General features: G+C 40.7%; 1 protein-coding gene across 1 annotated transcript in view; it reads right to left on the reverse strand.

Moving 5' to 3' along the window:
• unc5b (unc-5 netrin receptor B) overlaps nt 1-23,255 on the reverse strand; it is a 63,463-nt gene extending 40,208 nt beyond the window's left edge. Inside the window, exon 1 of the mRNA XM_036574236.1 lies at nt 22,556-23,255. Coding sequence (XP_036430129.1) covers nt 22,556-22,643 — 88 coding nt within the window. The 5' untranslated portion in view covers nt 22,644-23,255. The remainder of the gene's footprint in view (nt 1-22,555) is intronic.
• Between the last annotated feature and the right edge of the window lie 1,179 nt (nt 23,256-24,434).

A 24,434-nucleotide genomic window follows, 5' to 3' on the forward strand; every position in this document is an offset into this window, starting at 1 on the left:
CCTCTGGCCAAGAACTGACAGAAGATTTACCTTCAAGAGCGCATCCTGCAAGCCCAACCATAGATGGGCAATGCTGGAGAAACTCAGAAATAGGAAAGGTGAAGAGAACAGTAGGGAGGTTGTTTTTTGACAGTCTAATTTAATTTATCTTGAAGTCTGTATTTGAGAATTCTCAAATTAGACTTTTGCAAAAGAAGAGTTTCGCAGAACAATTGCAACAAGGCATACAGGTCTATGGACGCAGCAAGTAATTCAATAAAGAGTGAGAAAGACAGATGAAGTGAACACATGAGGAGAGACACGAAGGAGGGATTTATAAAGAGAACATGACAGAGGCAAAATGATGTGCATGACCTGGATTAAGAAGCACTTTATTGATAACCTTAAGATGATGGCCAGGCAATGCAAATCAGTTTAAAAAAGAATCTTAAAAATATTAAATGGAAAAACATAACTGGCAAAAACAAGCCAGACTAGCAATTCAAAGACAAACAAGGTGATCAGCTTGGATGACTGGACAGTACATTGTAGACTAAGAGATTTCAAAGCTTCAGACAAAGCGCAGAGTGTGTTGAACATCCAACAGCATTCCATACCAGTAACTAAATAATTAACTAACCACGTTTGAATTTGAGAGAGTGGGCCAGTCAAATTCTACAAGTTATTAACATGAGTAAATGTACCATATGGAGATTCTGTGCTAAATATCATAAGCTGGGTGGTCTGTGGGAGCAGCTGGGGGGAAGGGCTGGACCAAAGCCCCTATACTGTTCATAGCAACAACCCCCTGGGTAGTCTAGATTATTGCAGTCAATCATAATAGATTATATTTCCATGAGCAACTATAATCGCTTTGTGAAATCAAAGCTAAATCACATGTAGCCAGAATAACATGTTTTGAAGTTCTTCCAGTAAAGGCTTTAACCCTCTTATTCTCCAGGGATATGATTTAAATATTAATCTTAAATCTTATTATTATAATTTACAGTAACTACTGTGAATTATCTAGTCATGCCTATGAAACTACTAGCGAAACTAATATACAACCAATCTGAAAGTTAGGAAGAGATTTAGAGCTGTAATCCTTAAAGTTTTCATCGTTATAAACATTTCATTTGATGTATTGATTTAATTTCTACAATTCAACATTGTCAACAGTTTCTGACAACAGCCAACATGAGCAAGGTTATTTCATATAATTTGACATCAATTACCTTATCAGAAGGCTTTCAATTTGAACTGGATAACAGAACAAAAATATAAGTAAATCGAAAAACAAAATGTCAAGAAAATTCAACTGTGATGTGTTTGTAATTTGGAGCCTCTGAATTTGATGCCAGTGGTATAAAAAAACAACAAGTAACATATGACAGTTGTGCTTGTGTTAACGATTAAGTAATTAAATTATTATTATTGTTATTATTATTATTATTGTTATTATTAATATTATTACTATACTTTGCTACAATGAAACACAAGTGCCTTTAATGTGTTATCACATATAATTTTTTTTTGTGCTACTGAAGTTTTTAGCCTGTTAGCATAGTCCACCAGTGTACCAGTTTGGTGCTGTGATGTTACTATGCAAAAAGCCAAGTAAATACCCATTTATTATGCTAAATATCAAACTTTATTTGAATGCACATCCCTAACTCTCACTACTTTTATACTCATTTGTACTTATTTACTATCGTGAATAATTGTTGCCTGTATACTATGGTTTCTTTTTTCTTATTTACTATCATCACATCATTATTGAGATATTTTGCCTGAATAATTATGGCCAAATGTCTACATGGAACTCCCTACAATCCCTTGGAGTTAAATGGGTTAAACCAACCTACAACAAGTTCAGTAATGGCTTCCACTCACACACACACACATGCGCACATACAGAGAGACCACCGCGGATTGCTCCATAAATAAAGAAGTACATTTGTAGTGGAACACTGCACACATACTCACACATGCACACACAGAAAACAGACATTTTTTTCTAAGCATCCCCTTTAGGAGGCTCTCAGGTCTTTTAGGGCCAGTGCACATGCTTCTTCAGTGGGTCAGGGGTCTTTGCGGAGTGCTGTCAGAGGTAAGTAGAAAAGCCTGTCATGTGGCTGTGACAAATCTCAGGGGTGCTATAATCAACCTGCTCGGCTCACACAAGCCTCAAAGAAGCACCAGTAGCGGATCTGTTCAACCAGCAGCACCAGGGGCTGAGTTACAGCTGCATCCTCAGATACAGGACATGCAGAGGTGCTCCAAAGGTTAGAGGGGCAGAGAGAGGCCATCAGAGCAGTGTAATCACAGCCTAGAAGTTGAATAGCTGAAGGCCGTGGCAGCCGGTCATTCCAAACCCTCTAACGGCTCCAGTCAATTGGATCATTTATTGAGCACAAAAGCAAAAGCCGACTCTAATGTGCCCATCCTGATAATATGAGGGCTGGGGGTTTCACCTTTAAAGCTAGGGGAAATGTAATGTTGGTATGGGATAAAGGTGTGTGGAAAAGTGCCCCTAGATATTCATTTCCACAGTGTTCAGTCTAAATACCAAACAGCAAACTCGAGACAAAATTCTTTGAAGCATCCTTGAAAGTGCATGAACAATTAGTTCCAGTCAACACAGCAGCAACATAACACATCTACCATCACTGCCACAATCATCTATGCACAACCATATGCGAACAAAAATACTACACAAGCACTTAAGCATTCAGATATAACTCATGAGGAAAAAGGAGATCATCCTTTCCTTTATTCAATTTCCAATCAAAACAGTACAAGTTATTCATTTTTCAGTTTAAAAAAAGCAGGAAATGTATTTAACAGAAAATGACACAAAAACCTTCCACACTATGGATAATATCAAATCTATCAGTATTTAATTTTTCCACTCTTTAAGTTTGTACAACCTACTGCCACTTTAACTTGTCCATCCTTCCAATCTTAAAACCAACGAGTTATAGTGGTGTTCTTCTAGCAAAAGCCGTTCCCAAATGTGTCACTGACATTATGATCCCCTTCAAAAAGACAAAAACAATTCACACAAGCAACAACCCCAACTCACTGCTTCACCACCAAAACGGTCACCATCAGATAAACAGTACTTAAAGTTTTGAGAGATATCTTTGAGAGAGAGCTCCACTTTTTCTTCAGATCTAAAAAAAAATCCACAAGTGTTTCTGTTCATCGTTCCACTGTGAGAAGGATTCACTGTGAAACAATATCAAGGAGATGTTACTGAGATGAGGAAATACTCAAGTAAGTTTTCATGGACTGATGAGATTAAATTTGTTACTAGGATTACTTGGATCTTGAGAAGAATAAAATGTAACCAACTTCTAACACTTAACTTTGGACATGTGGAAAGATATCCCTGCAAATTTCTTTGAAAATCTGAAAGTAAGTCTCCTGAAAAGAATGGAAGCTGTAATAAAGACAAAGAGTGGACACACTAAATACAAAAAAAAATGTAATTTAATTTTCTTCATCCAAACATCACGACAATACAGAATTGTGAATCTAGTATCGTGAATTGTACTGAATTGTGGGCTGGGAATCATACCTCCAATCTGCATGTGGGGTGCTCTACTTCAGTGGGTTGGAATGGAAATGCCCACCATTAGTGACTACATGTGCATTAGTGCATGCACAAGCTAAAATTAGGCTGCTAAATTATTGGTTGTAATTATTTGCTGTGATCCTAATGTTGGAAGATAATAATAATTACATTTTCCTACTTATCAGCAAATAATATATTGGCACCTCTAGTCAAATGTTATAAAAGACAGAGAGAGAGAGGAAAAGAGAGACAGTGAGAGAATTAATAGTAGATGAAACAGCGCATGCCTCGAATGAGACAGCAGGAGTTGGAAAGATGAAGTCTACTGTAGCCAAACAAGCCAGAGTACACCTCAGACACACACACATACACACACACACACACACACACACACACACACATACACATACACACACACACACTCTCTCTCTCTCTCTCTCTCTCTCTCTTCATCCCTGCTTCTGGCTGGCTGAGCCACAGACGGCAGATCTAAAGAGGATGTGAGAGAGAGAGAGAGAGAGAGAGAGAGAGAGAAAGAGTGAGAGAGAGTGAAAGAGAGAAAGAGAGGAAGGTCTGGGAGGAGCAGGTGAATTAGATAACGCGTGGGCTGACGTCTCCCCCTGGTCACGTGCTGGGGGTGCCGATATTAAATGGAGTGGTGACCAATTACCTGCTAGTGCTCTCAAATCTCTCACCTCATAATCTAATACTGCTCTCTTCAGCAGGGCCTACCACATCCTCTCAAGCGCTCCCTGGAGGAGGAAAGACTAATGAAATGTACACCCCAGCCACGGCCCAGGCCCTGCACAGCAGCAGCCAGAGCAAACACAAGCCATGCCCCTCGATCCTCTTCATATGAACAAACAAACCACTTCTAATATCCAGTTAGGCCCTTGCTTTCATTTGTTTAGCTTCAGTGTGTACTATGTAGTCCAGAGAGAGTTGATGTATTATTAAGGAAAAAAGAGGGAGAAGACAAAAATACCACTCTTTCTCCCGATCGGTCTGTGCGATGCTGTGCCTGGGGCTGAGCACCTCCACGCTCCCTCACTCCAGCTTTCCGCTTGCTCCTCGCCCTTCATAATTCATCTCAAATGAGGGAAAAACAAACAAGCAGCAGCACATCCAGAGGATGCTAAGTGCAAAGCCCAGCTTTCAGGGGAATGTGTTTATGAAGAGAGAGAGAGAGAGCGCTGGAGAGAATGAGTGGAGGAGAAAAACTGAGTGTCTGTGTTCTTCCCGAGGAGAGGGGTTAAAGGGGCATTTTTGCATATTGTAAAACCCAATGCACAAGGAAAGATAAATGCAGCACACTTAATTTCACAGGACACAACAGAAGCTGTGTTACATAACTATCTAAACCAAGTCCAATTACACTTTATAAGACAAATATACCTCATGAAATCCTAAGACTACAGTGCATATCGTCGCTGTCCAATGAAAAACAAGTATCTCCAAAACAGTAATTTTACAGGAGAAGGCAAAAACACTCTGCACTCTACACAATGTAAAGGACAGCTGGTCTGTTGAAATGATGTAGAAAACTAAAAATCAACAAAAATGGAGATGCATGGTTTTCACTGGACAGCAACGATATTTAATAATTCTTAATACCTGACTAAAAAGTGTAGGATGCACTAGGGCTACATAGATAGAAACATAAAATGTGATGTTCAATAAAGCTTTTCGATATTGCAATGCCAATATGCTAAATTATGATTAGAACAGTATATCTTTACTGAATGTGCAGCAAGTACAGACTCTTTTCTTGGAATGTGAACAAAAATCTAACTAATCTCTCCTTTAAACAAACAGCCAAAAATACAAAATTACAAAATCATTATTCACCTTTATTAAAACACATATAATGTATAATGAAATACAAATAACTGTACTGTAGAGCTATAAAAAACACTGACTAGCCACTTTAATAAGTACACCTACCTTGTATTTACACACTTTGCCTATTTTATCAGGTTCATTTTCCATATAGGTGCACTTTGTAGTCTACAACTGCAGATTGTAGACCATTTGTTTCTTTGCATAATTTGTTAATCCCATTTCACCCTGTTTTTAATTGAGTTTTTAAAAAGGGGTAACAAAGTATGCAAAATGAACTACAGTCTGGAATTACAGAGCCATAAAGTGCTCCTATATGGTAAGAGGAGCTGACAAAATGGACAATGAGTGCAAAAACAAGGAGATGCACTAAATAAAGTGGTTGGTCAGTGTACATCTATATTACTTAAATAGCTCTTTAGGTTTGTTGTGACAGTAGCCATTACTGCTTCACAAGTTTTACGCACACAACACTGGGCTTGAGAATAGTCTTCACTTTTTCACATTAGTACGTTAGTAGTTCAGGACAGAGTAGTTCTTAAGATGCATGTGTGTTTTGCTGTTTGCCGTTTAGCTGAATGGTTGTGTCACTCGCTCTTAACACAGGAGAGCATGGCTGAAGTCCAGTGCAGGTTCTAATGCTGCTCCTGTCAACCTAATTACTTCACTCTCCCGGACATCTGAGGTAATTCTGTTCTGTCATCGCAGCCCTTAACGATGTGTTTATCACGGAAACTCATATCACGATAAAATATGATTTATTGTGCAGCCGTAGCACACACACACACACTCACATGAATGACAGCTTAGATCCTATCAGACATATGCACACACATCAATCATCGCAGAAAGGAGAAATATGTTCGACAAATGACCTCATCTCTCACTAATCTATTCAAGATTTGTTCTCTATATCTCTAGCTGTCTCTTATCCCTCCCCACCCAAGCTCACAGGCATACACTCCAACAGCGTAATCATTTCTGATCTGGCCGAGATGCTCGTAGTAGCACACAAAAACACGTGTTGCTAGCTGAGGTCAGTTTTTTCCCTTATCATCATATTGTTTTTATTTATCTTTTCACTGTTTGTGTCCTTGGAATCTCCAACAGCGGTCAAGAGTTTTAATCAATTTTCCGAGTAGCATGGCTGCCCAGTCAGTCAGTCAGGCAATCCCTAAGGGAGAGCTGGGTACAGGCCCAGTAATAAAAATAATACAAAATTTAATCTGAATTATGGTGGAAAGAGATTAGGGTACGGTAATCCTGTGAATAAACAGAAAAAGTGAGGGGGAGAAAAACAACTGATGCGGGGGGCGGTGTATTCCTCTGTGTTTGTGTGTATGAGGTGAAGGGGTTCTAACACGGACAGTACTTTTTCATTAAAAACACTCTAATCCGTGAGTCACTCGCCCCTCATCTCTGTCTCTCTCTGTCCTTCTCCCCAGAGTCCTCTCTAGTTGTCCCTCCACTCCCTTTGACAATCCACCCCTCCATCCGGGCCTAAAGCTAATCTGAAATCCAGGGCTGAAAATCCTCCAGTGGCAGGGGATGAGTCCAGCAGGCTAACCCCACTCTCACCCACCCTACCATGGAGTAAAGCCAGTCCTAAAGGCCTTCTGCTCCTGTTGACCACAGCCCACAAATTCAAGTCAGTAAGGGTGTATGATATGACAATATGACATCTTTATTTTTATAAATTACATCACAATAAGCTTTTCTGAGCATATCGTGGGTATCATCAATACATACAGAACACTAAAAAACTGCATGTTTCATTAAATAGAGGTTTAGAAAATAGTCCCAAGTGCTGCAGCTGTCTAAGGTCTCACCCTATTATCAGCAAATCATGAGTATGAGTCTTGCTTCACACTATACTGAGGTCTTCATGTACTATACCAATGCTTTGGCTTAAATGTATGTAGTGATGTGTGGTACAATAAGTAATCATTGTAGTCAGATTTTTTTAAAACCTTTTTTTAAAACGTACCATTTAGCTGGTGCCTTTTGTTTGTTCCAACTTCCAACCAGAGAAAACTACTCATCACGATACATAACATGTGTCATGAAAATGTCTTCAAGTGATATTTTTGCTGTACCTCCCACCCGTACAAGACAGCTCAAAGGGTAAAAAAGTGAGCAATCATGTGAGTAATGGCTCATACAGGTACAAAAGAGGAGAAAAAGCTTCTTGAACTCTTTTTCAGTTCCCCATCAAAGTAATAGACTCAATGCAGAGGGAGCGAATTACGCTCTCTTGATTCCAACTTTATTCTCATGTTCCCATCCACCACTTTAGCTCTTCTCCTCTGGCAGTTTCTTTAGGGAGGTTAGAGGTTGAGAGAGGGCACGCTAGGAGAGGAGAGGGCAGGGGAGGGGAGGGGGACCAGCAGCAGTGTGTGATAACACACAGAGGGCTTCTCCAGCACCCCTGCTGAGCTCACCATTACAGCCCTATCTACTGCCTGGCCTCTATTCATGTTGAGTGGAGACCATGCTTCATCTCTTAAGTGGTACTCCATGACAGGATGTAACTAATATAATTATATAAAGAGACAGACACAAACACACCCTCTACACTTTGATTCACACAGACATGACTGAAATTGCATACTCATGCTATGCTTGGTAATGACCAAAATGAACTTTGACATTTGTGTGTCCTCCCCTCCCTCCTTATTTGGAGCTCCACCCACACACAACCGCCTCAATGATCAAGTGGCAAAGTTCAACTTGCCTCAAACTTGCTACATTCTTGCAGTGTCGCATTGCAATCGCTGGATAAAATGAAACTAAACAAGGCCATGTGTAATTATAATTGCGTTAAAAAACTTCAAAACATTTCAAACGAAGTGCACAGCAGCGCTGACTAAAATTTCTTTGAGAGCAAAACAAGAAGAGCACTCAAAAAGAGTTTGATGTGACTGCTCCAATTACTGTCCCATCAGCACAGGTGAAATAAGTATGAAATCATGCTTAGTAACTCTTCCAAAGCTCGAAGACAGAAAACACCAGTTCCCAGGTGGATCAAACAAGCCAGACTGGTCTTTTTATCTCTGCTTATATCAAAGGTATTTAGAGCTGTTTTCTGTTGTGCGCTGCGACAGACACCCTCATCCAGGGTGTCTCCATGTAATTATACGCGAGAGGACCTTCATTTCACCACTGCTCCCCACGCCAGATGAAAGACATGCAAGGCACAGCCATGTAATTGCCCCCACTCGTTGAAGGAGGAGGAAAGAAAGAGTGAGACAGAGAGTGAGAGAAAAAGAGACAGAGAGAGAGAAAGAGAGAGAGAGACACACACACACACAGGGAGGGGTGAGGCTCTGTATTCCTGTATATCCTGTTTACTGTGCGTCTCATCCCTCCATTTTTCTTGCCTCCCCTCCCTCTGTCTGTCCTCTATGGCAGTCACAGTGGCTCCAGTCGACTGGGGCTTCATTATTCCCCTAGTGCCCATGTCTCCGGGACAGATGTGTAAATTGTTGTGCTAATGCAGCCGTGCAGCCGCCACGCTTTACGGGCCCAGATTTACGCACTCGGCATCACTGTATAACTGTCATTCACACATCTACACACACACTTAAACGGGGTGTGGGTGGACAATGCCACATACACACATAATGACATACAAACACTCCTGTCAGTCACACTCAGTGGCCTAAATCAACAGCAAAAGTGCCCAGCACTTAAATCACTAGAGCCTCTACACAGCGGCAGAGTCATGAGTGGCCTCTCACAGCCTGAGAAGCTCACGCCCCAGTTGTGAATGACTGAGAACCAGACATCACCATGATTCACATGTTCTTTCCTGCTCATTTCAACCTCATATTTACTCTTGAATTAAAAGGAAAAAAGGAAAACAGACCTCAAATGTTTAAAGATTATCATAAAGTGCCATTTGAAGACTTCTTAGTGGTGGCATTTCTTAAACAACTTATAAAGGTAGATAAAAATCCAAACTTTGGAAATGGATTATAAGGAAAAGTCATAAAAGCAGTTCACAGGTGATAGTGGGTAATATGGTAAAATAATATCACAAAACAGCAAGATGTTTTCACTATACACAACATGTACCATGATTTTCAGTGTTTTTCTGAGGTTTGCAAACAAGTTGAGAAAAATGCACTAACAAATCAGTATTGTCACATTAAAAAAGTTGAAAGCATGAAAAACCGTATAATGGATATAAATATACTTGTAAATAAGATAATGGCATAATGGGCTGACATCCAAACAGTTACTAGTAGTTGCTATTCATAAGCTGTTGTTTCTGTTTACAGACACTCTATACTTTGGACTAATTCTGTTTTTTATGATAGATTCTAATTGTTCTAGAAATTGTTGACAATACCTATGACATTATGATAAACCTTAACACAATGACGATAACACATTGTCATATTGCCCACCCCTACTTATTAAAGCTTTTCTTTTGTCTTTCGTATAAACAGATGGTAGAACAAAGTATCTTTTAGTATATAAAAGTACATTCATTGACTGCAGAACCAACCTCAAGGTTTTCCACATGTTTGCGGCAGTTACTCCACCTGGTTAGGCAGACATCTCCACTGGTAGCACAGAGTGTATGTGAGAGTATGTGTCTGCATGCACTCAGAGCCAGGATCAATCAAAGCAGCCTTATACTGTCCCATTATGCAGCTTTGTATTAACAAGCATTATGAGCAGTTACTGTTATAGAAGTGGATGGAAATTTCATCTAGCCAGTGAAAATCTGAACAGTATAGACCAGCAGTGGTATAAAAAAAAAACTTGAAACCATGTTGCCACAGGTAGACATGTTGAGGCACAGCAATTCTTATTACATAAGAGAGACATGAGGGGCATTGAAGTATAGCTAATTTCACCTGTCCATCAATCCAACAAAACATCTAATTTCACAACCCTCAGTAGCTGCCTTTAATTTTAGAGACAGACCTCATTTCTGGATAGGGACGCAACATACTGAATCGGTACAGGCACCAATATGTATCTTTTAAATGGATTATGTGTCACCAGACAGAATTAATCCACAATACATGACACTTATAATTCAATACTTCAATACTGAATGACAGTCAACGTTTTTATAAACAGCAATAGAGCATTTTCCAGCAACATACTTAGTCATTTTACTTCATTTATTCATAAATTCATAATTATTTACTACGTTTTTATTTATAGTTATTTTTTATTGGTCCATGTCATGGAAAACGGAATTTTCCTTGCTTTTTGGGCTAAATTTACACATTTACATATATGCGCTTATTCAGTCCACAGCAGTTCATCTCCACCCATTTACGCTGAAGTTATAAGGGGTGTTTCAGATAGAGAGGTTGGAAAACTTAATTATAAGTATTTCTGGTGCATAAAATGCTAAAATTAGATCGATACAGTATCAGTCAATACCTAGAGTTCAGGAAACGGAATCAGTGGGATCAGTGCACCCCTAGTTTTGTATCTCATGAAGTCAATCTGAATGATGCACTAACTGAATGTCTGACATGCAGTGTGTGTACAAAGGAGAAAGACTGGATCACTCTTCAGAAGCTCTATAGGTTTGATGCTGTCTAGCTCATCCTTTCACCCTATACTGTATCAAACTTAACAAGCTCAGCTCACTGTGAGTTCCACTAGTCTTGACAGATCACTTTATAAACGAGTCTACTGTGCTGTCAAAACTTCTCTTCTCTCTATATATATTGACCTCAGTGTTCTCTTTCATGGTCACAAAACACATGAACCCATGACCACACAACACACAAACCCTGAGGGGGGATGCATTTGACAACATCACATCAAGAGTCTTTTTTTTCCCCAAGTAAAAGTCCCACCACCTCACTTCAAGATTAATCAATCAAGTAGAAGCATCCAGCCCACGTCGCGGACATTGGATCAATAGACATCTTCACGGCTTTCACTCCTGCTGTCGTCCTTCCAGCTTCGCTTCTTCAAGCCCGTGAGCTGCACTGGCTCAAAGCTTGACGTGGAGCGAGACGAGACGAGACGGTACAGGACATGACGGGACAGGGTGGAGCAGTTCAGAGCAAATGCACAGAGAGTTAATGAACCTGCACCAGTCAGCATGGCCGTCCATCTGTTTCCTTAATCCCCATAACCGTTGACCATGCTGCGCTAGGGCGCTAAGTGTGCCATGCTATCTGTACCTGACTCACTGCTGCAATATGCAGGCCGAGGCAGTGAATGGCTCACCACAGATGAATGAGAGTGCAGGTGCATTGGCAATAGCCAAATGTGTGGATTGCTTTTAGACAGGGCTAAGTGTGGCACTGGGCCCCTGGCTGGGTTTAGCAGCTAAAAGCTCCACACACCTGCTAATCACAGCAGAGTGGCCGAGCCCAAGTGGAGTAAGCAAAGAGGTGAGAGTGAGGTCGGCCATGCTGCCCATCTGTCCATCAGCAGGTAAGAAGCTTGAAGTGAAGTGGACGGACTTTCCCATACACACACACTCAGATGCACATAGGCTTAAATGTTAACTCTTAAAAGTCACAGTTATTCTTGCCAAAAACAGAACTATGGCTGAAATATTTCTCATTATAACTGGTTGAAACAAGCAGAGAAATTCTTTCAGGAGTGCAGACTCTAAACTTTCAATCAATATTACATTTGTATTCATAAGCAGAAGAGGATACATTTTATTATGATTTGAATTTGATGACAAGCTGTTGTCAGATGCATGCTCAAATGCATGTATGTCATACGCTGTTATTTAGAAACTGTTTTGATGTGTTTATTCTGTCTGTCCACTTAAAAAGAAAAAAACACAATAAATGACAGATATTAGAAGACAATGTAAGATGCCGCACACATCAAACAGTTGCTAAACTTCAGTGTAATGACACACACCACTGTGTAGAACCCTTGAGCACCTAAATAAACAGTTTACAGTCATTTATCTCAGCAGTAACTATGCTTTTGCCAGTAACAAAAAACACACATAACAGCAGAATAAATATGAAAATGCAGTAAAAATGAACAAGAATGGCTTTTGTTGTTAGTGACATCTTACAAGATGGTTAAAAGAAAAGTTTGGCTCCAGATTTCTGCTTGATTTTAGGCTTAACATGGATTCCTTAAATTCTGATATAATGTAAAGAAGCACTGATTGATCAAACTCAATATTTTATGATCACTACAATTAACCCCATAAAATGGCCAGTTTTATTACATAGTTCTACAATATAAGAATAGCTCTGCCAGTTTTCATTGAAGTCCCTGTCGTTACTGAATAATAAGCCTTAGTATGTAATAAGCCTGGGATTTAAGGGATTAATACTGGGCTTTATTCTAATATTAGTGTTTTTATAAATGAATGCTGACTGTCCAGCTAAATAGCTTTGTGCACATCTGCACAGTACTATATGAAAATGTGAGCATCTACATGTAAATGTAAACTTAATTTCAGAACTTATTTTGTAATTAAATATGTATTTACTTAGTTACATCTGAATAGCATACAGCTTTGCTAATTATCATTCCACTCATCAGTCCACAAATGTGAGAGTGTAGTCAGACACATCCTGGAGCACGGAAGGTGTGTAAAGCACAAACTGACTGAATATCTGACAGATTTGAGAGTGAGCTCGCCATGAGATTCCTGCTAGTTGTCAACTCCTCCACCCCACCCCACCCATCATTCTCCTCTCCTTCACCTCCTCTCCTCACTTGCTTGCTCGCACACTCCATCACTTGGCAGGCAGGAGGCTGTCATTCTCAGATTAAGGGTGGGTAGAGTCTTAACACTCCTGCAAGTTGCAAAGGCAAAGCTGGGAAAGGAAAATCCGGAATCAAGACGCAGGAAGAAGGAGGATTCTGCACTCCACAGGGTGTATTATCCAAGGGGGATTACACCACGCTGCTCCACAACTAGCCCAGTGGTCAGACTGCAAAGGAGGGCTAAGTCAGATCCATCCCCATGAGCTTACCCATTCTGAAGGGCTAGGACTGCAGGGCTGGGCCTGACCTAACTCTGCCCTGTCTTCATCACTGCAAGTTTTAGCATACAGTGGATAGGAGTCAAGATAAACTCATACATATCAAGGTTTCATAACTAATTGCTAAAATACTATACTGCCAGTCAAAAGTTTGTCAAGCTTTGATAAATGAGTACATTCTCTTTGTTAGTTGAAAATTAAAACATTAAACACAACCTTCAAAAGAAACTTGTTTAGATCTTGTCATTTTACTTTGCAAAAATGTTAACTGAAAGAACAACTGACAAAAGGTGCTACCTAATGAATAATGCCATACTATAAACATTTAATCCCCTTGTTGTGATGTTAGCACTCATCAGCACTCAAACCTTTCAAGTGTTTAAATCACCCTTTTCAGGATTTTCAATATGTGCTTTTAACAGCAGTTTGAAAAAGAAAACTGTCAAATCATCATTTAAGCAAAACATCCTTTTCACTCCAAGGAAGACACTTTGATGAACGTGAAGCTGAGTGTGGCAAGATATATATGCAAAATATTAGTAAGTGGTTGTTTTTTTGGAGAGAGTTTTTGTTACTTTACTGAAAAGTAACGATGAAAAAACATAAATTTCAAAAGAAGGCAAGATGTCTCCAAAATGACAGGTATTGTACATAACTGTGCCTTGATATAGAGTGTTTGATGTAGGACCTTGAATAAAAAGGTTTTTAATAGGACACAATAATAGGACATTTTAGATCATACTTGATATATATATTTTTTGTGCACTCATGGTAATTAACCAAGTTAAATAATCCTGTTCTGCCAGAGGCGGGGATAGAACATCTTTTTAACAGGGGACCGCTGCGTGAGGTCTTCTGCACATTTCTTTGTAACACTACTTTATCACACACCATCACGCTTCACTGACCAGCAACACACACAAATCTCAGCGGAGGTCTCTTTTACTTTCACCTCAACAATGACGAACCAGCTGCTCTGTGTGTGAGCATGCATGTGTATTTGCATGTGCATCTCCTCTGGGGTGTTAAGAAGTCCCCCATTGCTCCCCACAGAAGCATGGATACCCCTGCAGAACCCTAATAAATCCCTTTTCCTCCCTCTCACATCCCCCCAAAGATGCCCTCCGACAATGCAGCCCCTCCAGGGGCAGATGGGAGCTGTAATAGGCGTTAAACTCACTGAGATAGGATTCTCCACGCTGCCTTCTAAAGAGCAGTTCTCCAACCCCCCATACTGCACTGGGGCAAAAAAGGACAGAGACAGAGAGAGGATGATTGCATAGGAGGCAAACGGGAATGAAAGACAGATTGGACGGATGAGAGAAAAAAAGAGAGGATTGGTATTTGAGATTTTCTCAAAGGGACTAAAAACAGAAACATGACAAAAAACAGGGCCAAATCAAGGCAAAAGATGAAGGCTAAGAGAACCGTTCGCTAATATCCTCTTAAAGACTACCCTGTTACACAAAAATAAAGACTTAAACCGCTATTTCTCACACGCATACTTCAGCCAGCATCTGTGCGTCAGATAAGAAAATACACATACACACACATGTTCACACGCATAAACAACGTCCAGATTGGCTGGAGCCTAATCTCCAGGCATGGACCGGTCTGAACTTTCCTTTGAAGAGAAAAAGCCTGGCTAAGAAGATGAGGCGAATCTGCATGGCCTCAAAAAGTCTCTCTTTCAAGGCGGGAGCACAAAGGCAGGCAGCCAGCAGGCAGGAGAGGTGTTCATGTGGCCCTGGCACCCCTGATGAGAGAGGTTCCACCACGCTGGCTGAACCCACACCAAAACCACTTGGGGGCCTGGCCCCCACTGCTATAAGTTACAGAACCCCCCCTAGACTCCTATACTCCCTGAGGAGATAAGAGCCTGCAAAGAGTAGTTTTATATCCTCTTTTAACATTGCCTTTGAGAACCGTTCAAGGAATGTGACAAAATAACCTGCAATTAAGCATACTGTCACACTTGCAAACAAACCTGGTATGCCTAAAACAGTAACTTTAAGGAGAAGTAAAAATGTTCTTAACTTTAATACGTTTAATGCAGTTATTTTATAACTTATATTACTGTAGACTGTAAAAGCTGTAAATTGGAACAACAGTGTATAGTAATGTGTATATTGTGTAAACGTGTATATATTTAGTGTCTAATGTGTGTGTACATATTTTTTTCTTACATATTTTTTGTATTTAAGTCCTACAAGGGCACTCACCTTCACACCTATGTAAAAGTGATGTGACAATATACGTGATTTGATTTGATGTTGATGTAACAAGATTTTATTGTATTTATTGTGAAGGGCAGCTGGAGCTTTCTAGTAATGTAACAATAAATAAATAAATAAATAAATAATCAGAAAAACAAAAGTTTTGACATGACAGTGGCAATATGGGAACACACAAAAAAACATCATTTTTAAAAAATCTGATTAAATCAGAGTATAATGAACAAAGCCATTCCAAACCGATATTGCTCCTGCATGCCTGTATCAACTGCTGAGTAGCTTGGGCCCACCTCTCAATCAAAATCAGCCTATCAACCATATCAGAACAATTAAAAGCTGCAGACACATGGCTCAACAGAATGAGGAGAGAACATGCTCATGATCATGAGTTAATGAGTTTGAGGTGGTTGTAATTAGGACATGCAGTGATCTGCGAGAGTTGACAGGTGTGAGACACTTGCACTAAATTCCCCCAACCGAGGCACTAAAGACAAGTGGAAAGGTGCCCAGCCAAAGACATTTTCGGGTTGGCATGAGTCTACAGTTCCTAACTCGCTGTGCTATGACTGTAGTTTTCTACTGTAAGAAGTCAAACTGCTTCCCTTTGTGGAGAGTTATTAAGATGACTGCAGCTGACACAAAAGTACTGCAAAAGAAGCTAAAAAGCTTTGTCATGGTCATAACTACAGTGTTTGGAATAAGAATACAAACTTTTACGTGTCAGCTCTGGGTGCCATTGTTTGCGGACGGCTGCGTAAGAAGTGTGGCCATGAAAAGAAAGAACAGTGGCAGAATAAACACACACATACACAATCATTCTCTGTGGCTGGCTCTCAGAAGTTGAGAGAGGCAGGCTGGCCTCCCCCTCACCCCACACACATAGTGGCAGAAAAGAGCCCTCTTTCAGCCCTCCATTCAGGCCGGGCACAAAGCCACCCCGCCGAGTCATTCTTCTGCAGGCCCTGTCACTCTCCACCCATCCGACCCCCCACTCCCGAGTCCACCCTCCATCTGCCGTAAACCCGGCCAGGGTGAAGAGTCTCCCTCTCTTCTTTTCTCATTCATCTTTTCCCTGACTCGCCTTGACTTCATTAAAAACTCCTTCTTTTCGTTTCCCATCATCCGTCCCTCCACCCACCCCTTCAACTCTTTCTGTCCTCATCATTGTTCCTGTCCTCAGCTCTTCTCACAATCATTCTCATCAGTTTAGAAGGTTCTGGTATATACTGGTACATTTACTTTGATGAGTAATGTGTGTAAGTATTCATTAAATAATTAACCTAATGAACCCATGTTTCCTGCATACCGGTACTCTATGCTTAAAGCATGTCTACAAACTTGACAAGCTTGTTTTGACTGGACTGCTCTGTCCTGTTATCTTCTCCTAAAATTATGCCAAAGGAGGCTTTATGCAGAGCAGCATGGCAACACGTTGCTATTTATTGAAGAATGGTATCATGCACATGCCCATTATGTATCAATATAACTAAATCTAAAAATCAATATTGCTGTATAATACCAGTAGGGTATAGACAATGTATCACCTGGCACTAGGAAAAAAGCATGTGTCTTTTGTGTTTGCTTCAAGAATTACTTGACTGAACTTTGTTACATGCTCAAACAGATTTTGATTCTTCATAACAGTTTAAATCAAGTATTACAGATCAGACTCAACAGGCTGTTTCCTTCAATATCAGTTTGTCTAAAGAGCTTTTATTTTCATTTTGATTATGATATCGATTACTGTCTTTTCTTTATGTAGCTTCTCTTTTCTCAGTTGCTTTCCTTAACGGCTTTCCATACTCTTCTCTCTTCTTATCTGCCGGTCTCCCTTTCTTTACCCCCTCCCTTCCTTTCTGCTGGTTGCTGCAGATTTATGGTAGTGCACAACATGTGCAGTATTGGCAAAGCATTAAACATGTCTACCATTAATACGCAGAGCACTAGCCATCGATAAGAGCCTTAATAAAAACATCTCCTCCCAACGATCTGCTCATCAGGCTGGCCCCTCCACCGCTGTCCCTCACTCTTTCTCTGTCTCGTTCTCTCCCTCACTCACTTTTTCTCTTGTCTCCTTCTCCTAGACTGTGCCAGGGACTTAATGATGCTTGAATGCCACTGCTCCTGACTTCCCTCTCCCTGTCCTTCTCTCTTGCTCTTTTTTTAATAAAGGATATTTAAAAACCAGGCCCTCAGCTCCATCTCTGCGACTTTCCAAGATTCATTTTTTGTCTTTTCTTTCACTCTCTCTACTCTCTCTGCTCATTCTTTCCTTTCACTCTTTGGATGGGTACATTGAAAAAGGTAATGCACTCAATGTACATGTTTCAGATACGTACATAAATATGTAAGTAAACCCAAAGACAAACTTGTGTTAATATATTTTACTCATGTGGAAATAATGTAAATATTTGAACTAGGTAAATTCAGTGCATTAGTTTTTTTAATGGGCTATGTGACTAGCTCTCCCCAACACCAGTGGTACACACCATGTATTAGGGGTGCACGATATATACAGGCCAATTTATTATTTGCAAAAAAATGTGATAATGCAATTACTGTTATCAGACCAATACTGTAATTACAGCTGATAATTACAACCACTAATACAGCATGCTATTTTTAGCTTATGTACACATGTAGTAACTAGTGCTGTATTTCCACTCGTTTCAGCTCAATGAAATGGGCAGCATAGTGGATAATACCTGGGGGTCTGATTCTCCGTATAGGTTTTTTCTATAGGATTTAGCTATATCATGGCATGTAAAATTAATAAAGTGTGCATCTTTGCAGATTTAACCTTCTGCTCTTAAATTCAATGCACTTCATATAAAGATTGCAATGTGACCTTGTTTTAAAATGCAACAGTTATAGTTACTAGTATTGATCACGGTGAGGTGTTAATTATTGGTTATCGTTATAAGCTTGTAAAATCAATTTCAGTGCATCCCTACCTTTTGCTGTAGTGTTCCTACTGACTGCTGGTGCTTTGTGCCAAGAAAGAGCAAATAATTATAATGTCAAAGTCTTCTCCAAACTTCTTTGTTATACACACAGACTCACTCAAATGACAGCATGTACTACAGAATTCCTCCTCAGGGCAAACACACGCATTCCCATGTAAAGGTGCAGAGGAATCATAAACAGGTTTAAAATATTAACAAGGGCCACTTTGCAGTAATGAATAATACAGGATTGGGGAGTGAGTGGAACACCAGTGATCTCCAATACCCCTCTTCCATTTCTCCCTCCCAAAGCGACCATTAAACTAATGCACAGCCCAGCAGTGCAGGTTGCTCTATCTGTTCATCAACATATGCATTGCATTCTCTCTCTCTAAGAGATACATCATCCTTTTCAGTACTTTTTAGCTTCGCTTACCTCTAACAATTTAACTAGTTTTATTTATTTTGCAAGTCATCATTGTCCTTCTTCTACAGGCCTGTTTCTCAGAGACCACACATGTCCACATCTACAAACTGCACTGTGCCTCATAGTAGACCATTCTCATTCTACATGTGCCACATACAGCACTGACCAAATTTGAATACTTTAAGAAATTTTTTTGAATTAACCAGAATTAACCAGATGCACCACCATGACCTGAAACACCGCAGGAGAATTCATACAGCCCCGGGGAGGGTTGGACATGTTCTGCTTTGTAAAGATGATGGGGAGGGTACACTCCACCCCCTTTCCATATGATTTGACCTTAAGCACTAGAGGCTAATCTCAAATGCACCCACCTCCCTCGCAGCTCCCTCCAAGACCGTCTACTGCCAAGGCACTGGTTTTAACCTAGACTTCTCTACATAGTCCGAACACAAACGGCCTACGACATCTTCCTTCAGTAAAAATACCAATGGGCTTAGCCCACAATTTGATTCAAATTTAAATCATGATACTGGGTCCACATTCTCATAGTAAGAGAAGGCAGGAAGAGTGTGGCATATGACATGAACATTTATATATATATATAAATACCTCCAGTCAAATGCAAAAGTTTGGGTGCCTCTGGTCAAACTAGGTTGTGTTGACTTTCTAAGTCAAAACAAATGCACATTCTCCTAACACACTAAATTTTTAGGTTTATTACATATTAATGTTTATTATTCAGTGACTACTTGGACTTCAATGCAAATGGTTGAGTTATTTTTAGGTTATAGAAGTGTGTAATAAAACTTTGGGCCCATCTGCAGTCCTTGGCCTTTTAAGGGGTTAAAGCACGACTGCTGTTTATTTGCTGAATTTAATGTAAAATATAAAAAAGTTTTACATAAACACACAAATATAAAACTGTGGCATACACATAAGTCAACACTTTTTTTCCCAATATACTGAACTGTAGAGGATGTGTTCCCTTATTTTCACTTAGAAAATCAACAAAACATGTCATTTGGCTGGAGTGTTCAAACTTTTGCATACAACAGCATATGTGGTAAGAATCTTCGCTAAACCTAACCCCAACATTAATCTCCATGATCAAAAAGAAATGGTTCCACCCTTTCAGCTGAATTAAACATTAGCTTTGGTAAAACAAAAATACTCTTTATAAAATCAAGATTGGTGGTCCTGACATTATAGGTTACTCTTGTTTTTTTCCTAATATGGGACATCTTTGTCCTAATAACATGAATAAACAAACACACACAAGCATGCATACACAGACATCCATGAGTGAGGAGGTTGATGGGGCACAGGAGCCAGACGTGGGTTCCTGGCAGTCTGGGTAATTAATGTGTATGTCAACACTGAGAAAGCAGTCTCATAGAGGAAATCTGAGCTCAGCATATCCACACACTCACAACGAGAGCAGAGAGGAAGAATACAGGAATGGACAGGATGAGAGAGAAGATGAATGTTATCTGTCTGGACTACGATGTTTTATGGACTAGCTGAAACATGTCGGCGTCTCTGTCTCGTTTAAAAACTCTTCATCTCGTGTCCGAAGAGCCATCAGCAGTGCTCTCATACCCTGACCCAGCCAGGCCCCGACAACACATCATCGACCATTAAGGTCTGTAGACTGCTTTTCAGAGAATTTCATTTCAAAACGCTGCTTCTTTTATTAAGCATAAGCAGCTTTTCTGGGTTGCCTGTCCTGGGACAACAGATAGAGACAGGGAAGTGCAAGATTGCTCCAGTTAAACATCATGTCAAGAGTAAATGAGATGAGAAGGGACATATTAATAGGTGATCTGTAACAACTAGTATGTTCAGTAATGGGAATGGGGCTTCAGGACACCACCTATAGATGCATGAATCTGTCCAAGCCAGATGCTATGTTTTGTCTGTGTTTCTTTTTTCACTACCCTTTTAGAGGAAAAAACCAACCCACAATACCCTCAGAATGCTCCTTCATGTGCCAATCTGACTACACATGCACAGCATGATGGAGATTTCTTAGGGTCTGCGTTGCTTTTCCCGACTTTTAAGATTAAGCGGGGGTAAGAAAGCTTTAGTGAGCAACAAAACAAACTTAACACGTCTACATGTTGTGAACAGCTAGACTCTTCTGCTAGATTGCTGTAAATGTCCAGGAGGGCTTACCTTTTATTTTAATGTGTAGTCAAAGCACTCTTACAACACACACTCACATGCAGAGACTGTGCATTGTTTTATGTAAACATGGCCCATTTTTTTTTAAATAGCCAACCAATAAAAGTGTCTATATAGAGCTGGATACATTTTGTTAGACAGTTTTCGAGGATACAGTAGACTACATTAAAACTGGTTAATGCGTACTTGAGGCAAGTGCATAGTATAAATTACCAAAAGAGTACAGTACATCAGTTTCAGGCAAAGTTAGATTTTACAAAACACGCTTGCTCTTCTAACACTGTGTTAGTGGGACTGTGCAGATTTTCTGATAAGCCGCCTTTTTTACTGAAGCAGCACGAAATAAGTGAAATAAAGTTAAACAGATTTCAGAAAACCTGAGGACACTTTCATTCGTACAAACTCTCAGCAGTCATTACTAAACGCGCACGAAAATAACTGAATGACCCAAAAGCGCAGTGAAACTCCAAAAGTGTCCCCGAAGTGTAACACGGGCTGCATCGCATCCCTAAACCCATCCTCCGTCCCGGGAGAGCTTCTCGGTTTGTTTCTTCTGTTTCGTTTTTATAATGCATGACTTTTCTGCTTTTCTCAGTCACTGAGGCATCAAGCTTCACTGCCTCGAGCAGCGCTGTGTAAAAGCGCGCACAGGACACGCAGAGTTTCACACTTTACCGTAGCGCGAAACGAGCGCGCGCTGCGGCCACACACAAACACACACTAGCACACACGCCTCCAACCTACAAATCACAGCGCGCCATCCTGCTCCATTTAACTCCCAAACAATACGCACTGTAAATAAACAGACCAAATAAAACTATGTGATAAGTCACGCTAACTTCTGCGCAAATTTTATTCTACAGCCTTTATACTTAAAGGAATTCATATAACCTCCTGTGACACTGCAGTAAACCTGGACCAACCTAGGACATTGCTGCCCATATCCTGAGCCATCAAGTTCCCGACGAATCCTGACTGCTTTTCTCTTTCCACTGAAAGCTCAACATCTACAGGACAGAATAAATGAACCCATGTAATGGCCACACCGGATAATCAACCTCGCGGGGTTCATTCATAACGAAACCATTCAAAGTCTTATCAGTGACTTATCATCCACTGCATAGCTGTGTCTCACTATCAAGATTGGTTCACGTCCAAGACAGCACACCATCATCTAATCTATACGCTGAAGTGGGCATGAATCTTGCTTAAGCAGCATCTTATCACCTATGTTGTCTGGGCGTGTGTTCATCTGGAGGGGGAAGTCGGGGCGCCTCGTTTTCCCTTTAACCTCCCCTCAACAACTGTGGCTAACAACGTGTTTAGCCTTCAACACAACGAAATGAAATATGCTCTCGTCAAGGAGTGGAAAGCAAGTTATATGTAGATATACATCCAGAGTAAATTACCTGCGCTGCTCATGAAGGTTCCACAAATGAAAAGGAGAGCCAGCACAGGAGCGGGAGCTTGTTCGCGCCGTATCCGCACAGAGAGCATCTTTCTCGTTTACGCTGCTGCCAAACGTCCCAGGTGCTCTCGATGAAGTCGCCGACGAAGACACCCTTCCACACGCTTCTGTAGGCGGCTCAGTGTGGAAGGCGTGATATTCTCCTTAGAAAACCGAGCTTCCGTGGCTACAAAATAGTCCGTCTCCACCAACTTTTCACCAACGGGCAGAGCAAAAACACTCAGGTGAGAAGTTCCGCTGTGAGGAAAACAGAAGCGAGTCACACGGTCAGCGAGGCGAACTTCATGAAGCCGCTCAGCAGTTTCTCACATGTGAAGTTCGACGGCTTCAAAACTTCACGACAGGTAGACTATTTTCTGTCGATAACACGAGCATTTCGACTCGACCAAGCAGACTGTACAGCTCACTTTCGAAGAGGAAATCAGACAGCTTGCCCTCCGATATATCGCCTCAGCTTGACAGTCTCCGCTCGCGCCAACAGCTGTTATCTGTGCCTCGCCATCCTCCTCTGAACGTGTCCTGTCTTCTGTGGACCGCGGACAGTCAGGCTGTAAACACCAATACGGCGCCTTTGAACACAGAGTTGAAATGCCAGCCTCTGGACTCCCATTGCCCGCTCAGCCAATCACCGAGCACCTCCCTCCGCGAGAAGGCTGGAGAAGTGAGCGCCAGAAGTCCAGCAGAGGGGGGGATAGAGATGTGTCGGCTGCATAAAAACCCCGGAGCTGGATTCGGGGGCTTTTCGGAGAGGAGTAGCGTAACTGTTCGGGTTTGAAGCTGAATTTCTTACAGAACAGTTATGATGAAGGTTCATGTTTATGGCATGTGGTAAGGCAACAAAGCAGACATATAAAAACCTAAACAAATAAATAAATACCTGCAACAGGTTCTATTTTCCAACATTGTAAGAGCAATAAGAAGGGAAATACGTACTTTTTTAAAGCAACCGCCCGTATGTAAGCACAGGCGTAAACATCTGTAAACAGATATTTGTTCTCAGTTAGGAATCATTTTGAGCTAAGGCATAGACTTTCCTATATGTGTGCGTAGATTTTACTAGGATTCAGGGAGGTGCTATACGGTAGCGTTATATATTCAACCACACGAGGGCGCCCTTTCCTACAACTGCTTCAATACTTTGCTGGAAAATGTAATAAACGTGTACAGTGGTGTGTGAATAAAAGTATGTAATTTCTGTGATTATTTTTAACCACTAAGTTAAAGACAGATGAGGACTGTGCGAGCGCCATGCCTTTCCGTGAACCCACAATATAAGTGTTTATCTCGCAAGTGACATTCAGTGAGAAAGCTAACACTCCTATATGTAATATGTGTAGCTCAAGCAACCAGGTGGCCAGTGTAGGTGGTCATTAGTAATCTGCAGATATTGCAGAGGTTGGAAGCCATGATAAACTGAGTCAGATATAATATTTCATCCGAACAAAATGTTCTCTATCTAAAACACATAATTTATCACTACAGTAGTCTTTACCTGGTTCTTTTCCACATAAGAAAACTGAGTAGACTGCATTTGGCTTCAGTGACTTTGCTATGGTCACCATGGACGCCATTATTGCTTTTCGCAGCAGACATCAACACATGAAAGATGCCATAACTCTGTCCGTCACCCATCTGCACCCCACGCTCCCTCCAGAAGCCTCCTTTTAAAGAAAGGGCTGAAAGGGTGGGCAGAGAACCAGCAGGAACCATCTAGGCTTAAGTTACTGTATCTGACATAATCTTGAACATTTAGTAGCTCAAAGCCAACTTCAAAAGCTCATAGGCCTAATCCCTAGGCACTTGTCATGACTTCCCTCCTA

The sequence above is a fragment of the Colossoma macropomum genome, unplaced genomic scaffold (assembly GCF_904425465.1).
Source record: "Colossoma macropomum unplaced genomic scaffold, Colossoma_macropomum, whole genome shotgun sequence".
Lineage (NCBI taxonomy): Eukaryota > Metazoa > Chordata > Actinopteri > Characiformes > Serrasalmidae > Colossoma > Colossoma macropomum.